The following is a 26516-nucleotide window of genomic DNA, read 5'->3' as shown; positions in this document are numbered from 1 at the left end:
TCTATAATTACTATAATAAGCTTCTGAGCAGGTGCTGATTTGCATTGGTAGAGGGAGGGAGTTTCCTCACCTGGGAGTTCCCTATACCACTGAAAACATAGAATTAAAAAAAAGCAGGAGGACACTTGTGCTACCTATTTCATAGTGTTGTTGTCAGCCTTAAAGTATTCTAGAATATGAGTTATTAATTGTTCCCCTTTGTAAGGCCAAAATTCACTGTGCAAAATAGAATCTTGGCATGACTTGTGGGCTTGATTTAATTAACCACCTCTTTCTGAAAACTTACTTGACCTCTCTGGGCTCACTTTCCTCCCTGATAAAACAAAGAGGTTGACCTAGATGACCTTTAAGTTCCTTTATGCCTTTAAGTCTTTGAGCCAATGATCTTATGATCAGAATTATTCTATTTTTATAATTTGTCATTAATGATGAATTAATATAATTATATTATGTATCCTATTTTTATATATCATTGTTACATATTCGTTATCATTATATTGTTATATGCCATTTATCATTAATGACAATTCAATTAATATCGTTGTATTACTTTATGTTATATATAATTATGATGGTATCGTTCTTCTTCTTGAAGGAAGCCAAGGAATCAAAAGGGCAGAGGTGAGGAGAGAGAGTATACCAGTCGTGGGAACAGACAGTGTAAAGACTGGACGGAGGGGGAGTGTCCTTGTGGGAGGGATCACAAAGTAGGCTGGTGTAGCTGAACCTTCGAGGGAGCAGAAGGGACTGATATCAGTCCATCCTCGTATTACTAATGATGCAAGCATACCTTGTGAGCATGTTTGTCTTGCTCAAGACTTGTTTTCTCACCTTTTGACACAGGGTTGTAGTCTTCCCCAGAGGCTGCTGAACCATCCTTTGTGTGGGTCCTTACCACAGACACTTTGGAGGTGTCCCCCAGGCGCACCACTGGGATTCTGAGCACAGCACTGTCCCCGGGGTGCTGAGGCTCCTGGACGCTGTACTTGCCTTTGGAGAACTTGATCACTGGCTCTGGAAAGGCAATGGAAAGACACTTAAACCCTACTTATAGAGGCTCACCTTAGGACATCAGGTTGATCCAAAAGCTAGGCACCAGAAATGCAAAGAGTATATAAAAATAGAGGAATAGCTTCTCTGTTTCCAAATCCCCATCATGGTTTTTAAGCCTAGCGATTTTGCAAAGTACTTGCAGACATTTTCCATTAGATTCAAGGCTGCCAATTTCTAACCCTTGAACTAACTTCTGGGTGGAGTTAAGGGTCATCATTTTCTTGACTAATGCAGCACATTTGGAAAAGGCTGCCATGATGACTCTGCTCCCCTCCTGGTCATGAGTGATAGCCTATCTGAGTTACCAGTTTATTATTAGATCATTCTATGACTTCTACAGTAGTAGTGTGTTGATTCTAGGAAGTAGGTGTCTAATACCCAGGCTAGCCCATTTCAAGCAACCTCACTGAATATAGCGTGATTACAAATGGATCATTCCATGATGACTGTGACAAAATCATCTGATTGCCATTGGTAAATGTATCTGTGTATATATTTGGTTCCACTTGGTTTATTCAGCTTCAAACATCATTGGAGTCCTCTTCTACACAAATTAGTTTGCTAGACATAGTTGGGAGACATTTCAGGGTGAAAATCTGTAGAAATCCTGGCTCCCTTGAATGAATTGAAATAATTCTTTCAACAAAAAATAGAAATGATGTCAATTTTAGATTGTATTTTTGGACTTAGAAAAACCTCTGAGCAAATATTTAGAACTTGGCAGTCACCTAATGTCTGGGGCTGACAATGATTAAGTTCACTATCCACAAAGGTAGTAAGAGGCTAAAAACTCACTGTCTTCCTCATCCTTGACCCTGATAAGCATCTCTTTTTGCTCTCCAACAGAGGCACCAAAGGCAGAGCTGCTTTTTGGGGTGCCAAGTATAAGCCTGAACTCTTCATCGTCTTCATAAATGAAATCATCCTCTAAGGTCACCACACAGGCTTTCTCTGTCTCTCCTACACAAAGACAGAAGAGAAAGAAACAGCTGCATGAAATGCCATGGAACGTATACAACATAAGTCGTTGAGAACCACTCATGACACCATGTTAACAAATTTGTAGCACTTTGAAAAATCACGGAAAGGATCATAGGGATCCTTCAACCCCTTATTTTATACATGAGGAATGTATAAGGCCCAGAATGGCCCAGAAAAGAAAGCCAGCATAATAGGATCATAGACTTAGAGCTCAAAGATCCTTATTTCCATTTAATTCAACTCTAATTCTACAGATGAGGAAACTGAGGCCCCCTTGGGTGAAGCGATTTGCACAAAGTCACACAGAGAGTTAGGTAGTAGGGCTGAGATTCAAACCTAGGTAATCTGATTCCAAATCTGACACTGTTTCAGTTGCACCACATTTTTGTTCCCCTCTCCCTTAGTTCCCTCTTTCTAATTCCTTTTACCCACCTCCATTTCTTTTCCATCCAGGAGAAGGGTGTCTAGCTTCTCCTCACTAGTTCCTTCATCCCTTCTACTTTGCCTGCCCATGGTCCCTCACCTTCTCTCACTGTCTTCTCAACACCACTCAGCACCCCAGGAGGGTCCCAACTCCCATCCTTTAAAAATGGCCCATATTCACCTTCCCTCATCTTCTCAGCACCTCACCATGGTTCTACTGGAACTGATCAAGATATCTCAGAATCCCTGTCTCCCAACCCCTTAGCACTTTCCTACTTCCCTACTCTTCCCCTCCCATGATCTCAATTTTTATCAAGTTATATACATCATATAACACTTTAATTACTCACATGTCCATGGGACGATTGGGTGGCTTTAGGTTACCTCCCACTTCTAACATGGAAAAGTTATCCCAACATGAAAACAAAATGCTGACCAAAAAATGCCCTTCTCCCAACCCAGAATTATGCAGGACATTTCTTCACCAGAGCTGAAAGCCCTTTTAAACACACTTTTTTCTTTATTCTCATTGTATCCCTACAAGCAGCTAATTTGGTGAGTTTTTCTTCCTCGGATTCCAGTTCCACTCAATCAAATTCCATGGTCCTGGGATAAGCTGCAATGTTGAGAAATTAGAAAAAAGTCCTATAATTTGTTCTTGATGGGAGTTATGAGGAGAAAAGAAATCAAAGAAGCAATAGCCTCGTTCAACTTTGGCTGCCCTGCATCACATACATGTCATCTGCCCCACTTCAAAGAAATCTTTAAGATTGACTGGTTTATGTTTGCCTTTGATTAACACAGTGGCTCCATAAATTCTTTTCTGGCTAAAGTAATTATTTTTTCATTCTTCCCTTTCCACTATCATTTTTGCCCTGGAACGGTCCCCTTGGGCATTTGTAATTTAGCCATAGCGTGAGCACTCACTGCATAATGTCGGCATTCTCTTTGATCTCTTATTTTCCCTCACTTCAACTCACCAGCTACCACAGTCCATGTCCACAACATCTTGCATATGCCTTCTTCTCTCCTCTTGTATGGCCATCACTTCAATTCAGGTCCTCATTACTTCTTACCCGAACTATTGCAATGGGTTTCTAATTGGTCTCCATTCTTCAAGTCTCCCTCTGCTCAAATCCACCTTCCACACAGATGCCAAAGTGATATTCTCAAAAATCAGGTCTGACCGTGTTACCCTTCCTACTCCATAAACTTCAGGGACTCCCTACCACCTCCAGAATAAAATTTCAAGTTCTCCATTTGGAATTTAAAACTTTTCCTGAACTAGCCCCTCCCTACCTTTCCAATCTTCTTTCTTTCTACTCCCCTTAAACATTGTAGGATTCAGATATATTGGCCTACTTGCCTTTCCTTTTTCCTGGGCATGGAATGCTCTCCCTCTCAATCTCTGACTCTTAGAATCTGTGGTTTCCTTTAAGACTCAGCTTAAGCAATACCTCTTCCAGGAGACCTCTCTTGGTACTCCCAGATGTTAGTGTCATCGCCTCTCAGGTTACTTTTCATCTACTCTCTATTTATCTTGCATATTCTAATTTATATATGTTCTCTCCTCTATTAGAATGTAAGCTATTTGAGGTCAGGGGCTGTTTTTGGTTTTTCTTTGTGGTCTCAACACTTAGCACAGTGCCAGGCACATAGTAATTGCTTAATAAATGCTTATTGAATGATTGATCTTTATCTCATCTTTTCAAATTTCCATTTTTTTTGTTTTAGAATACAAAATTATGTTTTTTGGGGTTTATACTGCAAATACTATAAGTACAGTAGTACATGTATATAACATAAGTAAACATGCATTTACTGGTGGTGAATGCTCAAAAATTTTTTACTGAAAGAGGTACACAATGTAAAAAGTTTGGAGACCACCTTTATAGATAACCTTCCAACAACATTTATGTGTATGCACGTGAAAGATATTAAAACCTACATTTATATGTAATTTATGTGCTGATTATACACAATATTTATTATGTAGATAATTTTATTTATTATACATATTTAATATATAGATTGTATAGGTGCATTTGGATAGTCAGGTGGTGCAGTGGATAGAGTGCCGGACTTGGATTCAGAAAGATTCCTCTTTGTGAGTTCAAATCTGGCTTCAGACATTTAGTAGCTATGTGACTTTGGGCAAGTCACTTAACCCCATTAGCCTCAGTTTCCTCATCTATAAAATGAACTAGAGAAGGAAATGACAAACTGCTGTAGTATCTTTGCCCAAAAAACCCCGAATGGGGTCATGAAGAGTCGGACGTGACAGAAACAACTAAACAATAACAACGTACGTTTGTACTTACATGCATGCACATATGTTTATATACACATGCACATATATAGACACATATCAATATGTATATGTGTGTATAGCATGTATATCTATCTATATCCATATCCATTTCCATATCCATATCCATATCTATATCTATATCTGTATCTATGTATATATCTATATCTATGTATATATCCTCCCCTCCCCCTTACTTTGGTATTCAGTATTCAATACTTCGGTATTGAGCAGCTACTCTGTGCTACCTCCGGGATCAAAGCGAACCCAGAGTTCTTACCTGGAAGAAAAATAACAATGGAGTCATCTGTGTTGGGCCTTTCCTTGTAGTCCACTGTCACCTGGGCAGAACCCTGGCGAGTGTAGCAGCGTACTGTGGAGTTGTGGCTGATGTCTCCATTGCGGGAGATGATGGCTTTGACCTGCCCATCTCTTTCATTTCCCGTGTAGAAGGGCTTCTTGAATTGGACCTTGGGTACTGGAAGAGAACACCCCAAACCTTTTCATTCAGAAAGTTACACAGTGGAATGGTTGATCTCCTACCACCAATCTTTTCAAGTCACTAAGAAAACTTCAATGTTTCATGAGCTTTTTATGCTTTAAAAATGTAAGAATGCCAGTAGAACATAAGCACTTGGAAGGCAGGTATATTTTTTTTTTGGCTTTATGTTTCTAGTATCTAACACTGTGTCTGGCACGCAATAGAAAATAAATGTTTGCTGAATTGAAACAATCTTTTGAGATGACATTACAAAAATGAATTCAATCATCTTCCTGTCATCCCTGGAATAGGAGGAAAGGACTAGATTTGGAGTCACAGGACCTGGGTTCAAATCTAGGTCTGCTATTTGACATCTGTGTGAATTTGGGACAATCACTCAACCTGTCTGGGCCTCATCTAGTCTACATGTAACATTCCTGTTTTCCTTTTTGGGTCTCTTATAGGCTGTCCCCTGTGTCTGGAATGCACCCCCTTCACCTCCCACCCCTTGGAAGTCCTAGCTTCTTTTAGGTTCCAGCTCAAATGCTGCCTCATTTCCTCATAGCCCCTCCCTCAGAATCTAGTACCTCCTTCCCCAAATTACCTTTGTTTATATTTTGCACGTATCTGTCGTGTAAATGTTGTTTCCTCCAAATAGAATGTAAGTTCCTTGAGGGCAGGGACTACTTTCCTTTTGTTTTTGTATCTAGTATCTAAGACAGTGCTTGGCATTCAATCAATGCTTGTTGATTAATCTATTGATCTGGAAAATGAAGGAGTTGGAGCAGATTTTCTAAAGTCTCAGATCTAAATCTATGACCTTATGAGCCCTGATTTCACAGTAGGAAATAAGGTACATTTTGGAGTACTATCTTTTATCCCATCTTTTATAGGAAACCTTTCCCAACCACTCTTCATTCCAGTGTCTTCCCTCTGTTAATTATTTCCTTTTTATCCTGTACATAGATTATTTGTATATACTTGTTTGCATGTTGTCTCCCTCTTAGATTGCGAACTCCTTGAGGATAGGGACTGTCTTTTGCCCTCTTTTGTAACCCCAGTGCTTAGCACAGTGTCTGGCACATAGTAGGTGCTTAACAAATATTGATTTATTGGAGAGGCATTTTTCTTCCTTCAGACTATGATAAATATAACCAATAATAACAATAAAACAGAAATAACTGAATTTATGAAATTAGGTAGTTGTGTTTTCCAGTTTCCTTTTTTTTTATTTTTTTTTTATTTTTTATTTTTTTTTTGTTTTTTTTTTATTTTTTTTTTATTTTTTTTTTTGTTTTTTTTTTTTTGTTTTCCAGTTTCCTAAGCATTTCAATTAGCTTTGAAAACTGTGACTTCTTTGAGGGTAGAACTATTCGCCAATATAGTCTCTCTACGTACGTGAGTATATGAGGAGTCTGTGATATTATCAGCATGGATAACTTTGGGAAAGAGAATTTCCATTACCATGGAAGATCCCAGACTGCACCTAGTCTATGACTTAAAGTGCTTAGGGAGTTATCCGAGTCTCATAGAGGTGAACTGATTTGCTCAGGGTCACACGGCTGGACGATGTCAGAGGACAAGTTTTCTGACCACCAGTGTATCGCTAGATACCTTCAAAGATCTACAGTTTCATCAATGCGAATGCTTCCTCCAACGAGGCAGATTAGAAATCTTGTGAGACAAAAAGCTTTCAGCGTAAGTTAAACCAACTGATTTAAAATCAGGAAGACCCGGGTTCCAATCTCACTTCAAATACGTTCTAGCTGTGTGACCACAGATGGGCCACTTAATGGCTCTGTGCCTCAGTTTCCTTCTCTGTAAAAGGAGAGGGCTGAACTCAATGGCCTCTAAGGTCCTTTCTGGCTCTAAAACTATGCTCCTACAATCCCATGATTTTTGAGAGTTGTGGCCAAAAAATTTGCTACCCTGGGCTGACCTGCTGATGAGCTTCTCCAGGTATTAGAGGTATGATTCTCAGATGGAATACGTATTCTCTCACTGGGTCCATGCCCAAAGTTAGCATGGCAGGGCCTGCCAGAACTTATGATATGCCAACCTAGCTTTTTAGAACCCAGGGCTGCCTCCATGCCACAATGAGGCATGGGGGTACAACTTCTATGGAACATGCCTACACACACACACACACACACACACACACACACACTCACTCATACATATGCACATTTTAGCATAAATGCATAATACAAAAAACAATTAGTATGCCCATCCATTAGCCAGAAATATCTTGTTCTAACCACAGCTGATATCTCTGTTGCTTTTGGATGAATTGTTAAAAAACAAAATAAAACACAATGACAATGTTTTCTGCTTACAGTCTGTGACGGTGTCATTGATGATAATGGTAGTTTTGCTAGGTTCCCCAAGCACCGAGTCCATGGGCATGCAGAGAACCAATTCAAACTTCTCCAGACCCTCTAAGACAGGTTGCCCCAGGTCATCTAGAATGGTCACATGGAAAGTCTTCATGTCTTCTCCAGCAGCAAAGTTGAGGTTTTGGCTCACACCAATATAATCCATGCCAGCTACCAGTAAAGGAAGAATCATGAGTGAGGTCGTAGTATTTATTGAAATTAATGTTCTTTCTGAGAAAGGCAAATAGCCTCCCAATGCCTATCATTCTTTTCTGCATCCAGATCCCTTGGAATAATATTTCATTGGCCTGATCTCCTGGGGAAGGTGACCAAGGACTGCACAAAGACATCTTCATCATCAGTGTGGTTAAGTCCTATCATGTTACTAGCATCACTGCAAAACTCTTACTGATGGGAGCAGAGGCTCTGCAGGCAACGTTCATTTGAAATTAAAAGCTTTTCCCTTTGATATTTTGTAACCTTTCGATGATCTTTTATGCATTTTATTTGATAAAGTTTCCATCCCTCACCTTTGTCAGGCTTCTGGCTTAATATTTCAAAATTCAACCAATTTTGACTCTGCCTCTGAAGTCTGGACAATCCCTCAGCCAAGCTGTCATTAATCATTTTGTAATTTGACCCCTCTGATTTAGGTAGCTTTTCTATTAGTAATTAAAATAGCCATGAAGTCATTACATCAAGGCAAAAACAGATAACGAAACAAAAACAAAACCTAGTGATAGGGGTGATGAGCCACAGAAAACATCATTCATCAAAACATTTCTAAACTCAAACTCGTAGGGGCCCAGGTGTTCTTTACCTAAGGCTGTGTGATACATTGGACAGAATGTTACATTTGGAGTCTCAAGGTGTGGGTTCGAGTCTTGACTCTACCACTTACTAGCTGTGTGACTGTGAGCAAGTCATTTAACTTCTTCTAGCCTCAGTTTCCTTATCTGTAGAATGAAGATACTAATACTAGGATAGCTGACCTTACAGGGTTGCTGTGAGCCTCAAAGAATAGTTGAGAACCATTAATCCCTGCTACTTCCCTTAATTCACGTAGTTGTAGAGCCAAAAGAGATCTTAGAGACCATCGAGTCCAGCCCTCTCATTTTACAGAGGGGGAAACTGGGGTAAAGAGACATTAAGTGGCCTAGTGGTCACAGCTAGAAATTGTCTGAGGTGGGATTTGAAACTGGGTCTTCCTGACTTTAAATCAGTTGCTTTAACTTTAACCATGTAAGTTCTTGCTATGGGACAACCAATACTAACAGACTTTCTTCCCTTCTGCCTCATTATTTGTATTCAGGTTTTCAAGCAAGCTATGAATTTAAATTCATCCCCAGAGCAGCAAACAGGGTTGCTGATTAATTACAGGATTCTGGAACTGAAGGTTTTATTTGAATGACTATGGATCTTGCCTAAATTCAATTGCATTCATAGCAGTCCTATGTGGTGCTTTCCTTAATTCACATTTTGCGTTTCTCCGTAATAGGCTAACTTCCTCCCACCACCAAAAAAGTTAACTTTGGGTGTTGTCCTCATGCCTAGAACACTTGTCCGCCTCAGCTTCACCTTTTGACTTTCCTGTCTTTCTTCAAAACTCATGTAAAATCTCATCTTCTGTAAGAAGCCTTTTCCAGTTTCACTTAATTTTAGTTCCTTCTCTCTGAAATAATCTCCAGTATATCTTGAATAGATCAAAGCTCAGCCCAGGGACCATCTTTTATCCTATGTCTTTCCCTGATCTTCCCTTTGTTATTGTGCTTTTCCCCCTGCTCTTACACGGTAATTACTCTTACATGATAATTACTCAGTATTTACTTTGGATATGTCTTGTATTTACTCATCTGTGTAAATATTGTGTGCCCCTGACCCCAGTAGAATTTATACCCTTTAAGTTAAGGGGCTGTTCCATTTTTTGTCTTTGCATTCCTGGCACCTACCATAGTGGTTTGCACATATTAGGCGCTCAATAAATGCTCACTGAATTAATGAATCCTCACTGCGGAACAAGCGGTTGATAACCCCCAGAAAGGATATTCCTGTACAAGCTGGCAGGTGTAGCTGACGCAGGAGACCCTATCATGACTACACTAGCATGGTGGTATATGGATGAGGGGAGTGGGGAATATCAATAGCCATCACAAAAAAAAAGACGAATACTTTAGGAAAACAAGTCAAGTCAAACAAATGGTCAATTCCAAAGCACTCACTGAATTTGCTTTTCATCTTTGCTGGCTTGGTCTGAACCTCTGTTCCTGTACTTGATTTTCATACTTTTTTCAGCTCCATAGTTGCTTTATTACCAATCTGACTTCATTCATTCATCCATTTATTCATTCAATTAATTTACTTATTCATTCATTCATTTATTTATCTATTTATTTGGTTTTTATCTCCCAATTTGACCTTCCCTTCTATACCATGAACCAGGACTTACCCTTTCCTGCCCAATGTTTGCCTTATTCTTATATAAAGCTCAGAGGATAGGTAACTTACCCATCCCCATACAGCTAGTAAATGTCAGAGGCTGGCTTTGAATTTAGATCACCCTAATTCCAAGTTCTTAATTCTTTCCACTTTACTTTGCCTTGTTCATGAAGATTCGGCCTGCTATCTCTGGCCAAGTTGTTGAGCTCATGCAAAAGGCTGAACCTTTTATTATTCTTTTTTTCAATTTTCTTTTCTTTCTCCACTAGACCCCCCACTTGCCTTTGACTATTTCTCTCACCTTCTGCTGACACTGGCTCCGTTTTCCTTGATTGAATGGTGACTGTGGCTGGTTTGGAAAGGTCAGTCCCCTTTCTCCATACAAAAACTTCCACAAAACCAGCACTTTCATCAACATGATATTCAGCATTCTCAAAATACAGGGCAGGTTCTGGAGAGACAGGGGAGAGAAAATGGGCATGTTTCAATCCTGCAAATTTACTGTGGCCTCTGAACCACAGATTCTGAGCATGGGTCCCAATAGCAGGCTGGCAGTAGCTGTCCCAGGTTCTGCTTTACATACTGTGACTATTAGATGGAATTTTAAAAAATCGATAAAATATCACTTGCCATTATTGTATTTCCGTAAGACTCCAGGTGATGAAGCCAAGATAACATGTCATTTGTGTTGGGTTTTAATGAGCTTGTCCTTTTAAGGAAAAAAAAATAGTTCTCTCTGTACTGGAAAGGTTCCTGTGGGAAATTGCTAAAATGGCTATAAATCTCTAAACCTAGCAATTCTTTGTAGAATGATAGGAGGGAGAATGTAAGAGATATCTAAGAGGAAATCTCTCCTTGTTCCTGGCAGAATTGATATATGGAGTTTTAATTATCTTTGAAGTAAAGGGATCTCCTGTCATGCTTTGTTTTTTAAGAAGGACAAAGCAGAATTGGATTATTTAATTTGATTAAACAAATATTTATTATGTAGGGCTTTATGTTGCTCATGGGTAAGATACAAGTTTGGATGAGACAAGGTCTCTGCTCTGATGGAGCTTATAGCCACATGAATGATTGAATTTTAAAAATGCATTTAGTAAGCACCTGCCCATTATTGTGTTTGAGACTCAGAAGGGACCTTAGCAGTCATCAAATCTAGCTCATGTACAACAGCAATCTCTATTGTAACACATCTGATAAGTGATTGCCTACCCTTTGTTCAAAGACCTCCAAGGCAACAGGGACCCATCACCTCCTGTCAGCTCAGGGAATTTTTGGAAAGCTCGAATTGTTAGGAAATATTTTCTTCCCCCAATATCAAGCCTCAATTTGCACCTTTGCAAATCCCACCCATTGTTTCTGGTTCTGTCCCCTGGGGTGAAGTAAAATAAATGTCTTTCCTTCTGCACATGGCAGCCAATCATGTATGTAGGATCAACTATCATGTTACGAAAACAGAAAGAAACTATCTCATACTTAAGGTAAATGGAGCCATGATCTACAGGAGAGCTTTTTAGCTTTTCCTTTTTCTTTTTTTGGTTTTTTAGGCAGGGCAATTGGGGTTAAGTGACTTGCCCAAGGTCACACAGCTAGTACATGTGTCAAGTGTCTGAGGTTGAATTTGAACTCAGGTCCTCCTGACTCCAGGGCCGGTGCTCTACTCACTGTGCCACCTAGCTGCCCCTTTTAAACTTTTTCTTTGTGTCATAGATGCCTTTGCTGTCTGATGAATTGCATGAATCACTTCTCATGAAAAAAAATGTTTTTAAATGCATAAAATAAGATATGTAGGATCACAAGGGAAATGAAAACTTAGGGAAAATAGAGATGCAACCTTTTCCCATCCAAATTCATGAAGTCCCCAAAATCCTTGTTCCCCAGGTTAAGAATCCCTGACGGACAGTGTATAAAAACTCTTGGGACAGACCCTCTGGGCCAAGGGTGGGGAACCTGTGGCCTCGAGGCCCCACGTGGCCCTCTAGGTCCTCAAGTGTGGCCCTTTGACTGAATCCACCACTGCTCTGGCCTGATTTGTGTTAAAAAAATAAAGCCAGAACTGGGCCTGGGAATTTGTTCAAAAGCTCTCATTCATGGGTGACACCCTGGCCACTGTCATGTCCAAACAAATGAGCTGATTAGCTTGAGAGAAGTTGACCTGCCCCCCTTTTTTCTCTTTTCCCCAATCCCCACAAAAAAAGAAAACCCTTGCAACAAATATGCCTGGTAAAGCAAAACAAATTCTTAAATTGGTCATGTCCTCAAAAATTTGTGTCTCATACTGTATGTGGAATCCATCATCTCTGTCAGGAGGTGGATAGCTTCTTCATCAGTCCTCCAGAGGAAGGTGAAGCTTGATGTCTGTGCCAGTTATCATGAAAGCCAAACTGTTATCTGAAACCTAATTCATTTCTTAAGGTGCAAAATAGAGAAGTACAGCCGGGCCACATGGTAGAGCTAAGTTTGTGAGGAACGGAAGACTGATGTCCTTGTTTTGGCTTCTCGTGTTGATGGGCGGTCAATATGCTGGAAGCTAATTTCTCGGGAGAAGCAAGATGCTCTAAGACACAAAGGCAACTTAGTGTAATGGGAAGAGCATTAGAATTGTTGTCTGGGGGCCTGTGTTCAAATCACACCTCTTTCAATTACTACTTGTGTGTTCTTGGGAACATCATTTCTCTTCTATAGGTCCCTAAAAAGGGATAGCTAGATGGCACAGTGGAGTCTGGAAGGTCAGGAAGACCTGAGTTCAAATCCGGCCTCAGACACTTACTAGCTGCGTGACCCTGGTCAAGTCACTTAATCCTGTTTGCCTCAGTTTCCTCATCTGTAAAATGAACTGGAGAAGGAAATGGCAAACCACTCCAGTATCTTTGCCAAGAAGACCCCAAATAGGGTCCCAGAGTCAGACACAACTGGACAACAATAAACGTTCTATAAAATAAGGGAGCTGGACTAGATGACCTCTGAGATCCCTCCCAGCTCCATCTTTATGATCACTTGTTCTGTGGAGATGTTGCTAGCTTCTCATGCATGGACACATCCTCCTATTTAGAGATTTTCCTTTCCTTTGGGTCCAAACTGTGATCTCTTTGGCATAATTCCAGTGAGGAACTTCCCTCCACTGATGCAGATCAGCACCTGCTTTGCAGTTTTTGGTCTTTGACATTTGCCCGGAGGACTGAGAGGTTAACAGCCTCTTGACCAGAGTCACACAGCCAATATATGTCAAAGTCAGGACTTGAACCCAGGCCTTTTTGACTATCCACTATAACATGGTGTTCCTCATACAGAGGTCATAGGATTTTGGCAAACAAACGCTCTCACCTCTGAGCTCCTCATTGGCCAGTCCTTTCCCCATGCTCTTCCCCCCTGCCCCCATCCCCATTACTGATAATCAAGAAACGTCTAGTTCAACCTCTTCTTTCTCAATGTATTAATGAAGAAACTAAGGGAAGTAACTTGCCTGAAGTCCTACAAGTAGTAACAGCAGACCTGAGATTTTGACTTAATGTCCTCTGACTCCCAGGATCAGCATGTCTTTCATGCTACCATGATGAAAATAGGCCTTATGCTTTATCGTTGGAATTGGACTCTCGGTACATTTTCTATTCTACCACATCCACAGCCTTGAAGTCTTCAGCACCCCAAGAAAACCAAGAATGAGGTGATCGAGAAGGGCCAAGTAGTTTAGGTGTCACCATACCCGGGGCCCAGTATACCCTCGAATGCTGCCCAGACTAGATGAAAACAGAACTGGGAAATACTCAATGAAATAAATGGATTTTATTTATTTATTTAGATAATATTAATATGTGGTTTTCTAAGTCATTGCAGGGATCCACATAGTTTGATGACCCCATTTCTATTGGAGTTTGACACCCCTGATCTACTAAATTCTTGCAGGACTGCATAAACTCCATTAGCAAGACCATCTGTCTTTTTTTGTAAAGATCTCCAGAGTATACATAGCTACCAGAAAAGATCCTTGGGTTTTTGTTATTCAGTGGTTTCAGTGATGTCCAACTTTTTGTGACGGCATTTGGGGTTTTCTTGGCAAAAATACTGGAGTGGTTTGCCATTTCCTTCTCCAGTTCATTTTACAGAAGAGGAAACTGAGGCAAACAGGGGTTAAGTGACTTACCCAGGTCACACAGCTAGTAAGTGTCTGAGGCGAGATTTGAACTCAGAAATGTGAGCCTTCCTGATTCAAGTCACAGCACTCCATCCACTGTGTCACCTACCTGCCCCCAAGAGACTTAAACTTATGCATTTCCCCTCTTTTGCTTCCCTGATTTCTATACTTTTGAATATTCTTTTCTTCTTGACACTCTTCTCCCTAGCTCACATGAAACGTCATCCCTCCTCCCACCTCCCATCCTTATTCTGATTCACCTTATTGGGTTCAAATCTTGTGATTTCCTTTGTATGGGGAGTTCTTGTTGTCAAAACTCATGAGCATGAAGATAAGACCTGAGATGAAGTCCTATCTCTGAGACACACTAACTACATGAACATGGACAAATCACTTTAACTTTCCAGTAGCCCAGGCACTCGACTGTCTATGATACCTTCAACAGGTTAATTCCAACTCATTTCCCCAAAGCCCAGACCATCATATGTCTTTGAACAGAGGCCTAGGATAAGATTATAACTTCCTGGTTTATACTTTGTCCCTGGGCCAAAGAAAACCATTTTCTGTCAGGCTCTGAAAGCTCATCTCTTATATCTTTCCCCTCCATTAAGGGGATGTGGTGAATGCCGTCATTGAAATTTGCTCCATGATGACCGACTCAGTAGCTGTCACAATTTACTGAGGTAACTGTATAATTTGGAACTTGTACATGGAGCCAAAGAAGGGATAGGGTGGGGGAGAAATGCAACGGAAGTAGTCTATCTGGAAACGCACCAGTTTAATAAAGAGAACAGCAAACACAAAGGAAGTCATTTGAGATTATTCTTTTCCCTTCCTTCCTTTGCCTTTCATGTATTGCCAATAAAGGAACTATCGGTTTAACTACGGCCCACTTAACTACAAAGCTCCAAACACACAGCCTCTGTTCCCCTTCCTCCACTTCCCCTGTATCTGATAATCTTTACTGAAAGACTTGATATGCTATCAACACATCGCTAACTTATATGCTATTAAATTTTTGTTGGATAGGCTTTTCCTATTTGAGAGTGTTTACTTGGATGGATCCCTTATGTCCTTTTGCTTTTTGGTATTCTTTTTTTATTTATTTAGAAATAAAAATAAAATAAAATAAATGTTATACTTATTTTATTTTTATTTATTTTATTATTTGGGATTCTGTCATGGCACAGACAGCAATCTCCTTTCTTTGAGATTTTAACTTGGTTGTGAAGCAGCAAGATGCTTGCATCTGTATCTTCAAAGTTCACTGGTGAACAACCGGATTCTTTGTTCTATCCTATACACCCAGAGATCATGTTCCCACAAAGAATATGACAATGATACGGAACCCACAGTCCTTCAAAGAGGACTGAGGATCCAATTTACAAAACCTTCATTGTTCAAATGCCTAGAAAGAGCCGATATCAAAGGCTTGGCACGTTCTTCAGCTCTGCCTTTTAGCTTATGCACATAAACGTATATTCTAGAAGAGATTTTCTTGCTTAAATAGTGTTACTGCTTTGTAGAATGAGAATTTCGCCTTAAGAGTTCTTGAAAAGACTTTCAATCCTTTAAAAGCAATTAAAAATAATAATAGCTAACAGTTATACAGTGCTCACTGTGTACCCAAAACTCAATGTTGGTGGGGTTGTAGAGAAACAGCTACATTCAATCATTAGTCATGGAACTGCAGTTCTAGAATGGTTTTTGTCAATAGTCACACAGTATGCAGTAAAAGCCACAAAAATGATCATCACTTTCGGCCCAGTAATTCTATTTTTGGAAATGATACTCTGATAGTATAATAAAAACAAAAAAGATTCAAAGATTTTCATAGCAGCATAATATGTAACTACGAAAAACTAGAATCAACTTAAATGTCAAATAGTAAAATTGAACTATGGCATGGTTCTATAAGGGAATGATATGGCAGCTAGGTGGCACAATGGATAGAGTGCCAGGCCTGGAATCAGGAAGACCCATCTTCCCGAGTTCAAATCCAGCCTCAGACACTTACTAGACCCTGGGCAAATCACTTAACCATGTTTGCCTCAGTTTCCTCATCTGTAAAATGAACTGGAGAAGGAAATGGCAAACTACTCCATTATCTCTGCTAAGAAAACCCCAAACAGGGTCATGAAGAGTTGGGTATGACTGAAATGACTGAACAACAACAGATGCACAAATAAGAGACAAATGGGATGAATGGAAAGAAATCTGAAAAAACCTTCACAAAATGATGAAAAGTGAAAAAAAAAAAAGGACCAGGATGAAATGCACCCTAACTCTATTCATAGGAGAGGCAAAAATCCCAATGATTGGAAAGAGAATAACCCAACCAACTGTGACACATGAATGGAATAGAATATTATAGACATCAAAGAATGATGGATATGAAAAATTCAAAGAAACATGGGAAGATTTATATGAACTGATGCAGAATTAAATGGGAATAGGAGGACAATATACATGACTAAAATATTGCAAAAAAAAATCTCCCTGAAAGGAAGCTGAGTACCTAAAATAACAGTAATGGTCCTGGAGAACAGGTAATGAAATACTATTTTCTCAGCTCAGTAGAAATGAGGTGTATTGCTCTAGCAATATGCTACAAACATTGTGAATTGGTTATTTTAGGATGAACTTTTTTTCTGTTCTAAGAGATAAGGGACATGGTGGCAGGAAAGGAAGGGTATTTTCAGAAATTACTGTGATGTAAAAACAAAAGCTACCAATAAAACTAATTAAAAAAAAACTCTTGTAGGTACTTGGAGTAAATGAAAAATTGTGGACTATTTGTGTTGAAGTGAATGAATTTAAATATGAATAGTTGAAAATCAGTTTTTGTTGATGTTTACTTTTAAGTTTTTAATAAAACGTTTAATTAACAAGACTGATAGCCCTTTTACGTTATGATGAGGTCAAACAGAGGTGGATGGTAGCTTCTTTTGAATCCTGACAATGAGAAGCTTATCCAGTCACTGGAAACAGACAGCTTTCATATGTCAGAGCCTAGAGCTGCTTTAAAAGAAGAACTAAATTCTTGCTAATATTAAATAAATCCCAGAAACTCAGGGGCTAGAATATTAGTTCTATCACCAACTGTGTGACCTTGGTGAAGCTTTCTGGACCTCAGTTTCCACAATTATAGAAATGAGAGGGCTTGACTAGTATGTAATTAAACCACTCCGGAAATACACGCGCGCGCGCACATACACACATTCTTAAAAGTCTTCTGAGAAGATTATAACCTTCCTTGGCAATGCATTAAAATATAGTAAAATTCTGCTCATTAGGAATTTCTTCTAATTGTCCCATCTAGATTTTTTCAGCTACAATATAATTCAAGTCCTGCCTTTACACACACTGACAAGCCACTTAACCTCTCAAGGCTCTTGGCAACTCTCTAAGACTCTAACTTGCAGAGAAGATATCTGCATTAGTAGAGGAAATTTCTTCACCTGGGTGAGAAAATTGAGGCCCAGAGAAGGAAGTGACTTGTCCAAGGTCACATACGAGTTAAGTTTCAGAGGCAGCATTCGATTCCAGGTTTGCTGACTCCAGAGTGAGTATTTTTTGCTCTGTACCACACACTGCTTCCCTCCATATTAATGGGGAACAGAGATAAATGCTTTTGAATTGAACCACAAAAGGAAGACTAGAGAACATGGATCTCGATTATTGAGTCTCCTTTAGACTTCTTTTCTCCAGGATAAATCCAGGTTGTTCCACCCTGCTAAGATCTTGGATTTCCTGAAGTATCAAAGTATAAATTTCTATTAGTCAAACCTTGTTTTTTTCCTTTCTATTCAACAATGTTTCAAAAATACCCAATATAGTTGAGATTTTCTCCGGGGGGTAGGAACTTCTTTGGTTCTGAGGACGACAAGAAGCATTAGATAAGATAAAATGGTAGAACTATGATATATACAATACAATGCAATACAAAAAGGACTAGGACAAGAGATGAGGGAAGAGAGAGGTAGGCAGACAGGCTAAAGACAGGGAGATGGAGGTGGAGACAAATAGACAGAGATGGGCAGAGGGGGGAGAGAAAAGAGGGGAAGGAAGAGGACAGGAGAAAGGGAAAAGAGAAAGGAGGGAGAAGAAAGAGAGAGGAGAGAAAGAGAGAAGAGAAAGGAAGAGAGGGGAGAGAGAAATAGAGATAGAAAGACAGAGGCAGAGTGGGGAGGAAAAAGAGGGGGAGAAAGAGGGAGAGAAGGGACAGAAGAGAGGAAAGAGAGGAAAAACGGGAGAAAGAGAGAGGAGGGAAGAGAGGGGAGAGAGAGAGAGAAAAGAGGAGCAAAGGAAGAGAGGAGAGAGAGAGAGAGAGAGAGAGAGAGAGAGAGAGAGAGAGAGAGAGGGAGAGAGGGAGAGAGGGAGAGAGAGGGAGAGAGAGAGGAGAGAAAGAGAGAGAGGGGAGGGAGAGAGAGAGACAGAGGGCGAGAGAGAGAGAGAGAGAGAGAGAGAGAGAGAGAGCAACAGAGAGAGAGACAGAGACAGACAGAGAGGGGTGGGGAGAGTAGGAAAAAGAGGAGAGAGGAAAAGAGAGAGAAGCCCAGAGAAGTAGGTGTGTGTGTGTGTGTGTGTGTGTGTGTGTGTGTGTGTGTGTGTGTGTGCATGTTGAAAATAAGAAAAAACAAGAGAGACAGAGAAAAGAGAAAGGTGTAGAAGCTGCTGTGGAATTCCACCAGAAATGGTCTCTAGTACCTCTTGATGCCACTTACGTACCCCACTCAGCCCTTTGTTCTCTACTTCTCTCATAATCATAACTGACATTTACGTGGCATTTTGAGGTGAGTGAGAAGTACTTTACATGCACTATCTCATTTGATCCCCTGTGAGTTAAGTGCTGCAGTGATTTTTATCCCTATTTTATAGATGAGGACCTTGAGGCTGAGAGACCTACCCAGGGCACCCTTCTGCACCTCCTTTTCCTCATTTGTAACATAGAAGGGTTGAACTTGATGTTCTATCTCTAAATCTGCTTTATTATGGTCCTCTGGTTCCTGGGTTATCATCTTCAGCCTGTTGTGGTATTGGACTTGCAGCCAGGTTCCTTGGAATCCCCACCCCTTTCTGTCCTTAAAGGAGGGAAGCCTTCCCAATGCAGGCATTGAGAGCATTAAATTGCTACACACTGCCGTAAACTATCTATGAGACATTGAGCTTAGTTATCCCAAAGCTAATCTTGTCTGCAATTTTTGGATCGGCTGAAGACTTGTCTCTCATTTGTCATTGTCAGGCTCCCCACTTCCCGTCTCCTTCCTCGTCTAATCTTCCTGGATCACCTTGGGCTTCTAGATATATTATGGCCCGGATGATTAATGAGCCCTTGGCCCCGTACTTAATCAATACTATCTTGTCTGTTACAGTCTATGACAGTTGGAAGTGGACGCCTATTCTTTGAGGAAAGGTCTCTCCCAGACCAACGATCCCCATCAGCGCTCCTGGAGTTACCTGCTTGGCTTTGCGTTGTATCCACAAGACAGCTTATGGTAGCTTCTGTAATTTTCTGGGAATCTTCTGAATCAACTCTACATTTGGGCTGCGTTGAATCAAGGAATGTCAAGAAAAGCCTTGGCAAGACTTCAATGGGGAAGAAGCCCAGAGATCTTTCAAACCCAGGAAAATTGAACTTTTTGCTATGGTTGCTCTTTGTGAGGCAGGGTTCAGAATTGCTTCCTCCAGCTATCTGAAGGTTTATAGTAGGAAATATGGTTTAGTTAAAAAAAAAAGGCTCAAGGAGGCATCTCATCAGCAGCACACCGTGCTAGGCACTGAGGACACAAAGATGGATGTGGCACAGTCCTTTCTCTCAGGGAACTTTCATTTCATTGGGGGCAGGGAGAAGAGCAAGACATGAACACAGATAACAATGATTCAGGGGAAAATGAGACTCACATAAGACAGTGATTGAGGCACAGATAGGCGGTTCAGTTTAATTGACAAAACAGAAAAAAAATTCACTGGAGAAAATTTCACTGAAGAAAACTTCTTTAAAAGTAAAATCGTCCAAATGGATAAGGAAGGACAAAAGCTAACTGAAGAAAACAATTCATTAAAAATTAGAATTGGGCAAGTAGAAGCTAATGAAATCAGGAAGACCTGAGTTCAAATCTGGTCTCAGACATTTGCTAGCTGTGTGACTTTGGGTAAGTCACTTAACCGCTGTTTGCCTCAGTTTCCTCAACTGTAAAATGGGCATAATAAAAATACCTCTTTCCCAGGGGTTGTTATGAGGCTCAAATGAAATAATATTTGTAAAGCGCTTCGCACAGTACGTGGCACATAGTAGGTGCTATATGTGTCAGCTGTGATGATGATGATGATGATGATGATGATGATGATGATGATGGCAAAGTGCTATGAGAAATGAGAAGAGATAATTTTCAGTTGGGGTGGAAAGCACAGAGCAGACCTTTCCTCCAAGCATGGTCAGGGAAGGGAAGAGTTGACCTGTTAATTAGTCATGAAGGGAGGGAGAGGCTTTAATGGAGGAGAAAATGGAGTGGAGGGGGAGTAAAAGGGCACAAAATTAGTTCACACTGATTGGAGGTGGCTCAACAAATTGTGGTACATACGAATAATGGAAATTGACTGAGACTGTAAGAAATGGGCCATTTGAAGAGTTCAGAGGACCAGGGAAAGGCTTATATGAACCGATGCCAGATGGAGTAAGTAGCACCAGGAAGACAATGACAATAAGAAAAAAGAAAGAATAACAACGACGACAAAAAGAAACTGGACGCTGTGTCACTACAATAACCAAGCATGGCCCCAGAAAAGCGTTGAGAAAATGCAACTTTTCCCTCTCTCCAGTGCGGAAGTGGGAGTCTATGGGGAAGGCATATCCACTGTCAGACATGGTAGATGGGTTGGTTAGTTTTGCTGAAGTGCTTTTTTTTGCCTCTTTCTATTTAGATCCTTGCTACAAGGGAGGCTTTTCTGGTTTTCCACCAACATTGTAATGATAATGATAAAGGATGTCATCAGTGTACATGTCTCTTCTCTCCCTGCCCCCTCCCCTGCCCGTTAGGTGGAAAATTCTCTGAGAGAAAGGACTTTGCTATATCTATATTTGGGCCCCTAGTACCAAGCATGGTGTCCTGCTAATAAGATATTTCCTAAACCTTTTAAAATTAAACCATAATAGTTCCCACCTTAGCTTTAGGATATTTGGAGGAAGGGACTTTAGAAGTCCTGGCACCAGTGGGTGGTGGCAGTGATCAGACCAGGACCCCTCCCCCCAGGTTCTAAGGTCCCTAATCTTTTGTCCTGAGATACCAGAAAGGTCCCTGAAGGTCCAGCACTCTCAATCTCCCCATTTTACGGATGAGGAAATGGAAACCCAGAAAAATGAAGCAATTGTTCAAACTCTCACAGGAAGAAGCAGCAGAACAAGGACCTGAAGCCAAGTTCTTGTCTTGACTCCAAATCCATTGCTCTCTTTGGCACACCATACTGTTTTTCCCTCTAGATGAATGAGACAGAATTTGAAATGAGACAAGGGCAGGAGGCTACATAATTTGAAAGAGGGCAAAAGTATATGAGGAATACACACAAAGTATTGTTAGGAGTTATTAGAAGGAGAGACCAGTCCTGGCTGGGGGGATCTGGGAAGTTCTATACTGGACAACTACAGCATGTGCTATTAACAAAGCTGAAACTAGGGTGGCATGACTGGGGCTTTTAGCCAGAGTGCCAATATTTAGAGGGTGCTGACAATACTGTTTTAGAGTATGCTTCCTGTCTTTTTCCTCTAACTTGGATCCCAGGTGATCTCCTTCCTTTGACTGGTCCTTTCACACTATGTCTTTCAGCAGCACACAAACCGGGGGAATGCTTCCTCCCCTTCCCTATACCCTTCCCTCTGAATTCCTCTGTTTGTCCAAGACACAAAAATAACTAGTTTCAGCTCTGATTGTTAGTCATGTCCTTTTGCTTTGATGCCATTAGGATTAAGGCACACCTTTAGCATTCAAAGCAGTTGATGTCTGGTCAAGTCTGTCTTAACACAATGATTTTTTTCCCTTTTTATGGCAAAGTGCTTATTTTTACAAGATAAAATTACAACTCCCTTCTTCCATGATGGCTTTCCCAAAGACAGATGTAGCTAGGTGGTACAGTAGAAAAAAGTGCTGGGATAAAGGTCAAGAAGATGGGATAAGAACTCACTATTTGACAAAAACTTCTGGGAAAACTGGAAACTAGTATGGCAGAAACTAGGCATAGACCAACATCTTATACTATACACCAAGATAAAGTAAAAATGGGTACATGATTTAGACATAAAGGATGATATTATAAACAAATTAGGAGAGTAAGGAATAGTTCACCTGTCAGATCTATGGAGAAGGGAAGAATTTATGGCCAAACAAGAGATAGAGAATGTTATGAAATACAAAATGGGTAATTTTGATTACATTACATTAAAAAGTTTGTGTACAAATAAAGCCAATGGAACCATGATCAGAAGGGAGGCAGAAATCTGGGAAAAAATTTTACAGCTAGTGTCTCTGATAAAGGCCTCATTTCCAAAATATATAGAGAACTGAGTCAAATTTATAAGAATAAAAGTCATTTCCCAATTGATAAATGGTCAAAGGATATGAACAGGCAGTTTTTAGATGAAGAAATTTAAGCTATCTATAGTCATATGAAAAAATCCTCTAAATCACTATTGATTAGAGAAATGCAAATTGAAACAACTCTGAGGTACCACATCACACCTATCAGACTGGCTAACGTGACAAAACAGGAAAATGACAAATGTTTGAGAAGATGTGAGAAAGTTTGAACACTAATGCATTGTTGGTGGACTTGTGAACTGATCCAACCATTCCAGAGAGCAATTTGGAACTATGCCCAAAGGACTATAAAACTGTTCATACTCTTTGATTTAGTAATACCACTACTTGGTCTGTATCCCAAAGAGATCATAAAAAAGTTGGGATCCACATGTGCAAAAATATTTATAGCAACTTTTTGTGGTGGCCAAGAATTGAAAATTGAGGGGATGCCCATCAACTGGGGAATGGCTGAACAAGCTGTGGTATATAAATGTGATGGAATACTAGGCAGACTTCAGAAAAACTTGGGAAGACTTGTATGAACTGATGCTGAGTGAAGTGAGCAGAACCAGGGAAACATTGTACACAGTAACGGTAACACTGTCTTAATTATGAAGGAAGGAGTTTGGGGCGGGGCTCCACTTTGTCCTTCATGGGTGTTTTCTGTGAAGTGAAACTGTTCTAACCAATTTGGTAAAATGAGGGCTTTATAACATGAACATTATAGTTCTCTATTACTAAGGACGATGAAGTCAAGATAGGACAGCAGCCCAGGAGGTCAAGCTTGTATGCACGGCCACTTTACACAAGACCCTGAAAGGGGAGGAGGGAAGAGAGAGAGAGAGGAAGAGAGGGAAGGAGAAGGGGAGGAAGAAAGGGAAAGAAAGAGGGAAAGGGTTGGGGGGGAGTGATGATGAGGAAGAGAAGGGGGAGATGGAAGAGAAGGAAGGGGAGGAGAAAGAGAAAGAGCAAGAGGGAAGTGGGAAAGGAAAGAAGGGAGGGAGGGAGGGAGGGAGGGAGAGAGAGAGGGAGAGAGAGAGACAGAGAGAGAGACACACACACACAGATAGAGAGACAGAGACAGAGAGAGACAGAGACAGAGAGACAGAGAGACAGACAGACAGACAGACAGACACACACACACACACACACATATATATATGGAGTGAGAGAGAGAGAGAGAGAGAGAGAGAGAGAGAGAGAGAGATGGAAACATTTAATCTGCCGCTTTCCCTTTAGCTATTACCATAATTTTTCCAAAGACAGGCTATCATACTGAACAGCCTAGCTTGTGATAAATTAGCCAGTCCCAGCTGGTGAATGTCAACTTCTCAACTTCTACTTGATTTACTAATATGGCAAAGTCACAGTGTGGCTTCATACTTTATTGGTACAATGCTTAGCTTAATTAAAGCTAGGTGTTCCATTCTACTCCGCTGCCTCACTGGAAAGTGAGAGATGACTGTGGCTTCTTGAGGCTTGTGCCAGAAGAGGCCAAGCTCTGGTAGGTCCTACCAAGCTGGAAAGACTCGGTACAAGCCTGGGAATAGACTGTGGGTCTGTCATTTCAGGATCTGTGTAGGTAAACTCAAGGAGGGTCAACACTTGTGTGTGTGTGTGTGTATGTGTGTGTGTGTGTATGTGTGTGCGCACATGTGTGTGCATGTGTGTGTGTCCATATCAGCTCTTAAAGACCGTCCACTGAATCAGAGGGGTTACACTTTGCATAGGTGGAGGGAATATCCATTCTCACAAATTTAAGGCTCCTGAAGCTGTGAAGCGGCAGTCATATTCTCTGCAGACACCATCTAATTGGAAATCTTTGCCTGCATAACAGAATGAGGGACTAGAAGGTACCCACTTTAGCCTCAGTTTCCTCATCTGTAAAAAGGGGACAACACCAGCCCCTACCTTGCAGGGTCTCTGTAAGGATAAAATGAAATGATGAATTTAAAGCATTTTTCAGACTTTAAAGCACCATGCAAATGTCGATTATCATCATTATCATAATTATGATTGATATGACAGAGAAGCAGCATGGAACGGTGGACGGAGTGCTGGATTTGGAGTCAGGAAGACCTGGGTTCAAATGTTGTCATCTTGTTATTTAAATATTTTCAGTCACTTCCATCTCTTTATGACCCTGTTTGGGGTCTTCTTGGCAGAGATACTGGGGGGTTTGCCATGTCCTTCTCCAGCTCATTTGACAGGTAAGGAACTGAGGCAAACGGGGTTAAGTGACTTGCCCAGGGTCACACAGCTAGGAAGTGTCTGAGGCTGGATTTGAACTCAGGTCTTTCTGATTTCAGGTGCAGTCTTCTATCATCTACCTTTGGACACTTGTTAATTGTTTGACCCTGGGCCAGTCATGGAACTTCTTAGAGCCTCAGTTTCCTCTTCTGTAAAATGAATGCATTGGATTTGATGGTCTCTAAGACTCCTCCCAGCTCTCACTGTTGAGTCCTAAGATTTACATGACCCTATGATCTGTGTTGGTGACTCTTTCCATGAGTTCACAGTCCAAAGGCCTTTCTGCCCCAACGGAGAATTCAATGAATTTCTAGCCCTTCCTGAGGCCAATTCATTTGCTCAGGGCCAACCTTCTGGTGATAACCCTCCTGTGTCATCTAGGCTGGTTCCTGAATGGCAGAGATACACAGCCCATTGCTAGACCCCTACTCCAGGTCTCGCCAGCTTGGCAGGATCTGCCAGACCTTCTAACACGTTGGCATAGCCTTTGAGAGTCTGGCATCACCCTCGCATCCCAATGGAGACGTGAAATAATATCTCAATATAAGAGGCAGCTAGGTGGTACAGAGCTCATAGAGCCCTGGCATCGAGTCAGGAAGACTCAACTTCAAGAGTTCAAATCTGGCCTCAGACACTTACTAGCTGTGTGACCCTGGGCAAGTCACTTAACCCTGTTTGATTCAGTTTCCTCATCTGTAAAATAAGCTGGAGAAAGAAATGGCAAACCACTCTAGTATCTTTGCCAAGAAAACTCTAAATGGTGTCATGAAGAATAGCACATGACCGAAAAATGACTGAGTAGTGATAGAGAGCTGGACTTGGAGTCAGGAAGACCTGAGTTCAAATCCTGCCTCAGACATTTATTTAGTACATAATCCCAAACAAATCAATTATCCTCTATTTGCCCCAGTTTTTCTCTTCTGCACTATAAACAGGATGATCTCTAAGGTCCCTCCTTCTTGTTCTAAATCTAGGCTACTATGAAAACCTGAGCTCAATTTACCTTTAACTGATGGGGTTAATATGACAAAGAAGCCAGTCAATCCAAGGGAGTGGTGACACACACCAATGAACCTACCATCATCAGCATCCTTCAGGATGACAACTTTGGAGCTGGGATATCTGACACCGACTTGCCCACCCATTGGCATGCTCAGCGTGATGTTGAAGGTCTCCTCTTTTTCATAAAGGGAGTCATCAATGATGATGACTCGGCATCTTTTCTCAGTTTCATCCTTATCAAAACGGAGGATGCTGGTGTGGTCTTCAGGGCGGGAGATGTAGTCAGAGTAAGATAAGACAGAGGAAGGAATTGTGCCTGAAGCAGTTCCTGTATGAGGAAGAAAGATCCTAAAGTTAGGATGGATAAGATGTGGAATTCCAAACTGCCCAATTGACTTTTTTTGTAAACTATATTTTCCAGCAGTGACAGCTTTGTTAGAGAGCAAACACATCTGAAGGTTGTTTGTATGTGACCTAAAAGTCTATATACTTCAGGTAAGAG

The 26516-nt window shown here is 40.8% G+C and overlaps 1 protein-coding gene across 1 annotated transcript in view; it reads right to left on the bottom strand.

The window, feature by feature from the left end:
- FREM3 (FRAS1 related extracellular matrix 3) overlaps positions 1–26516 on the bottom strand; it is a 123282-nt gene that overhangs the window by 22565 nt on the left and 74201 nt on the right. Inside the window, exons 6-11 of the mRNA XM_036764999.1 lie at positions 26091–26342; positions 10359–10508; positions 7583–7792; positions 5046–5243; positions 1849–2013; positions 832–1014 (exon numbers count right to left, since the gene is read on the bottom strand). Of these exons, the coding sequence (XP_036620894.1) occupies positions 832–1014; positions 1849–2013; positions 5046–5243; positions 7583–7792; positions 10359–10508; positions 26091–26342 (1158 nt within the window). The remainder of the gene's footprint in view (positions 1–831; positions 1015–1848; positions 2014–5045; positions 5244–7582; positions 7793–10358; positions 10509–26090; positions 26343–26516) is intronic.

Source organism: Trichosurus vulpecula, chromosome 6 (assembly GCF_011100635.1).
Source record: "Trichosurus vulpecula isolate mTriVul1 chromosome 6, mTriVul1.pri, whole genome shotgun sequence".
In the NCBI taxonomy this organism is placed as follows: domain Eukaryota; kingdom Metazoa; phylum Chordata; class Mammalia; order Diprotodontia; family Phalangeridae; genus Trichosurus; species Trichosurus vulpecula.
This window is presented reverse-complemented; position numbering and strand designations above follow the sequence as displayed.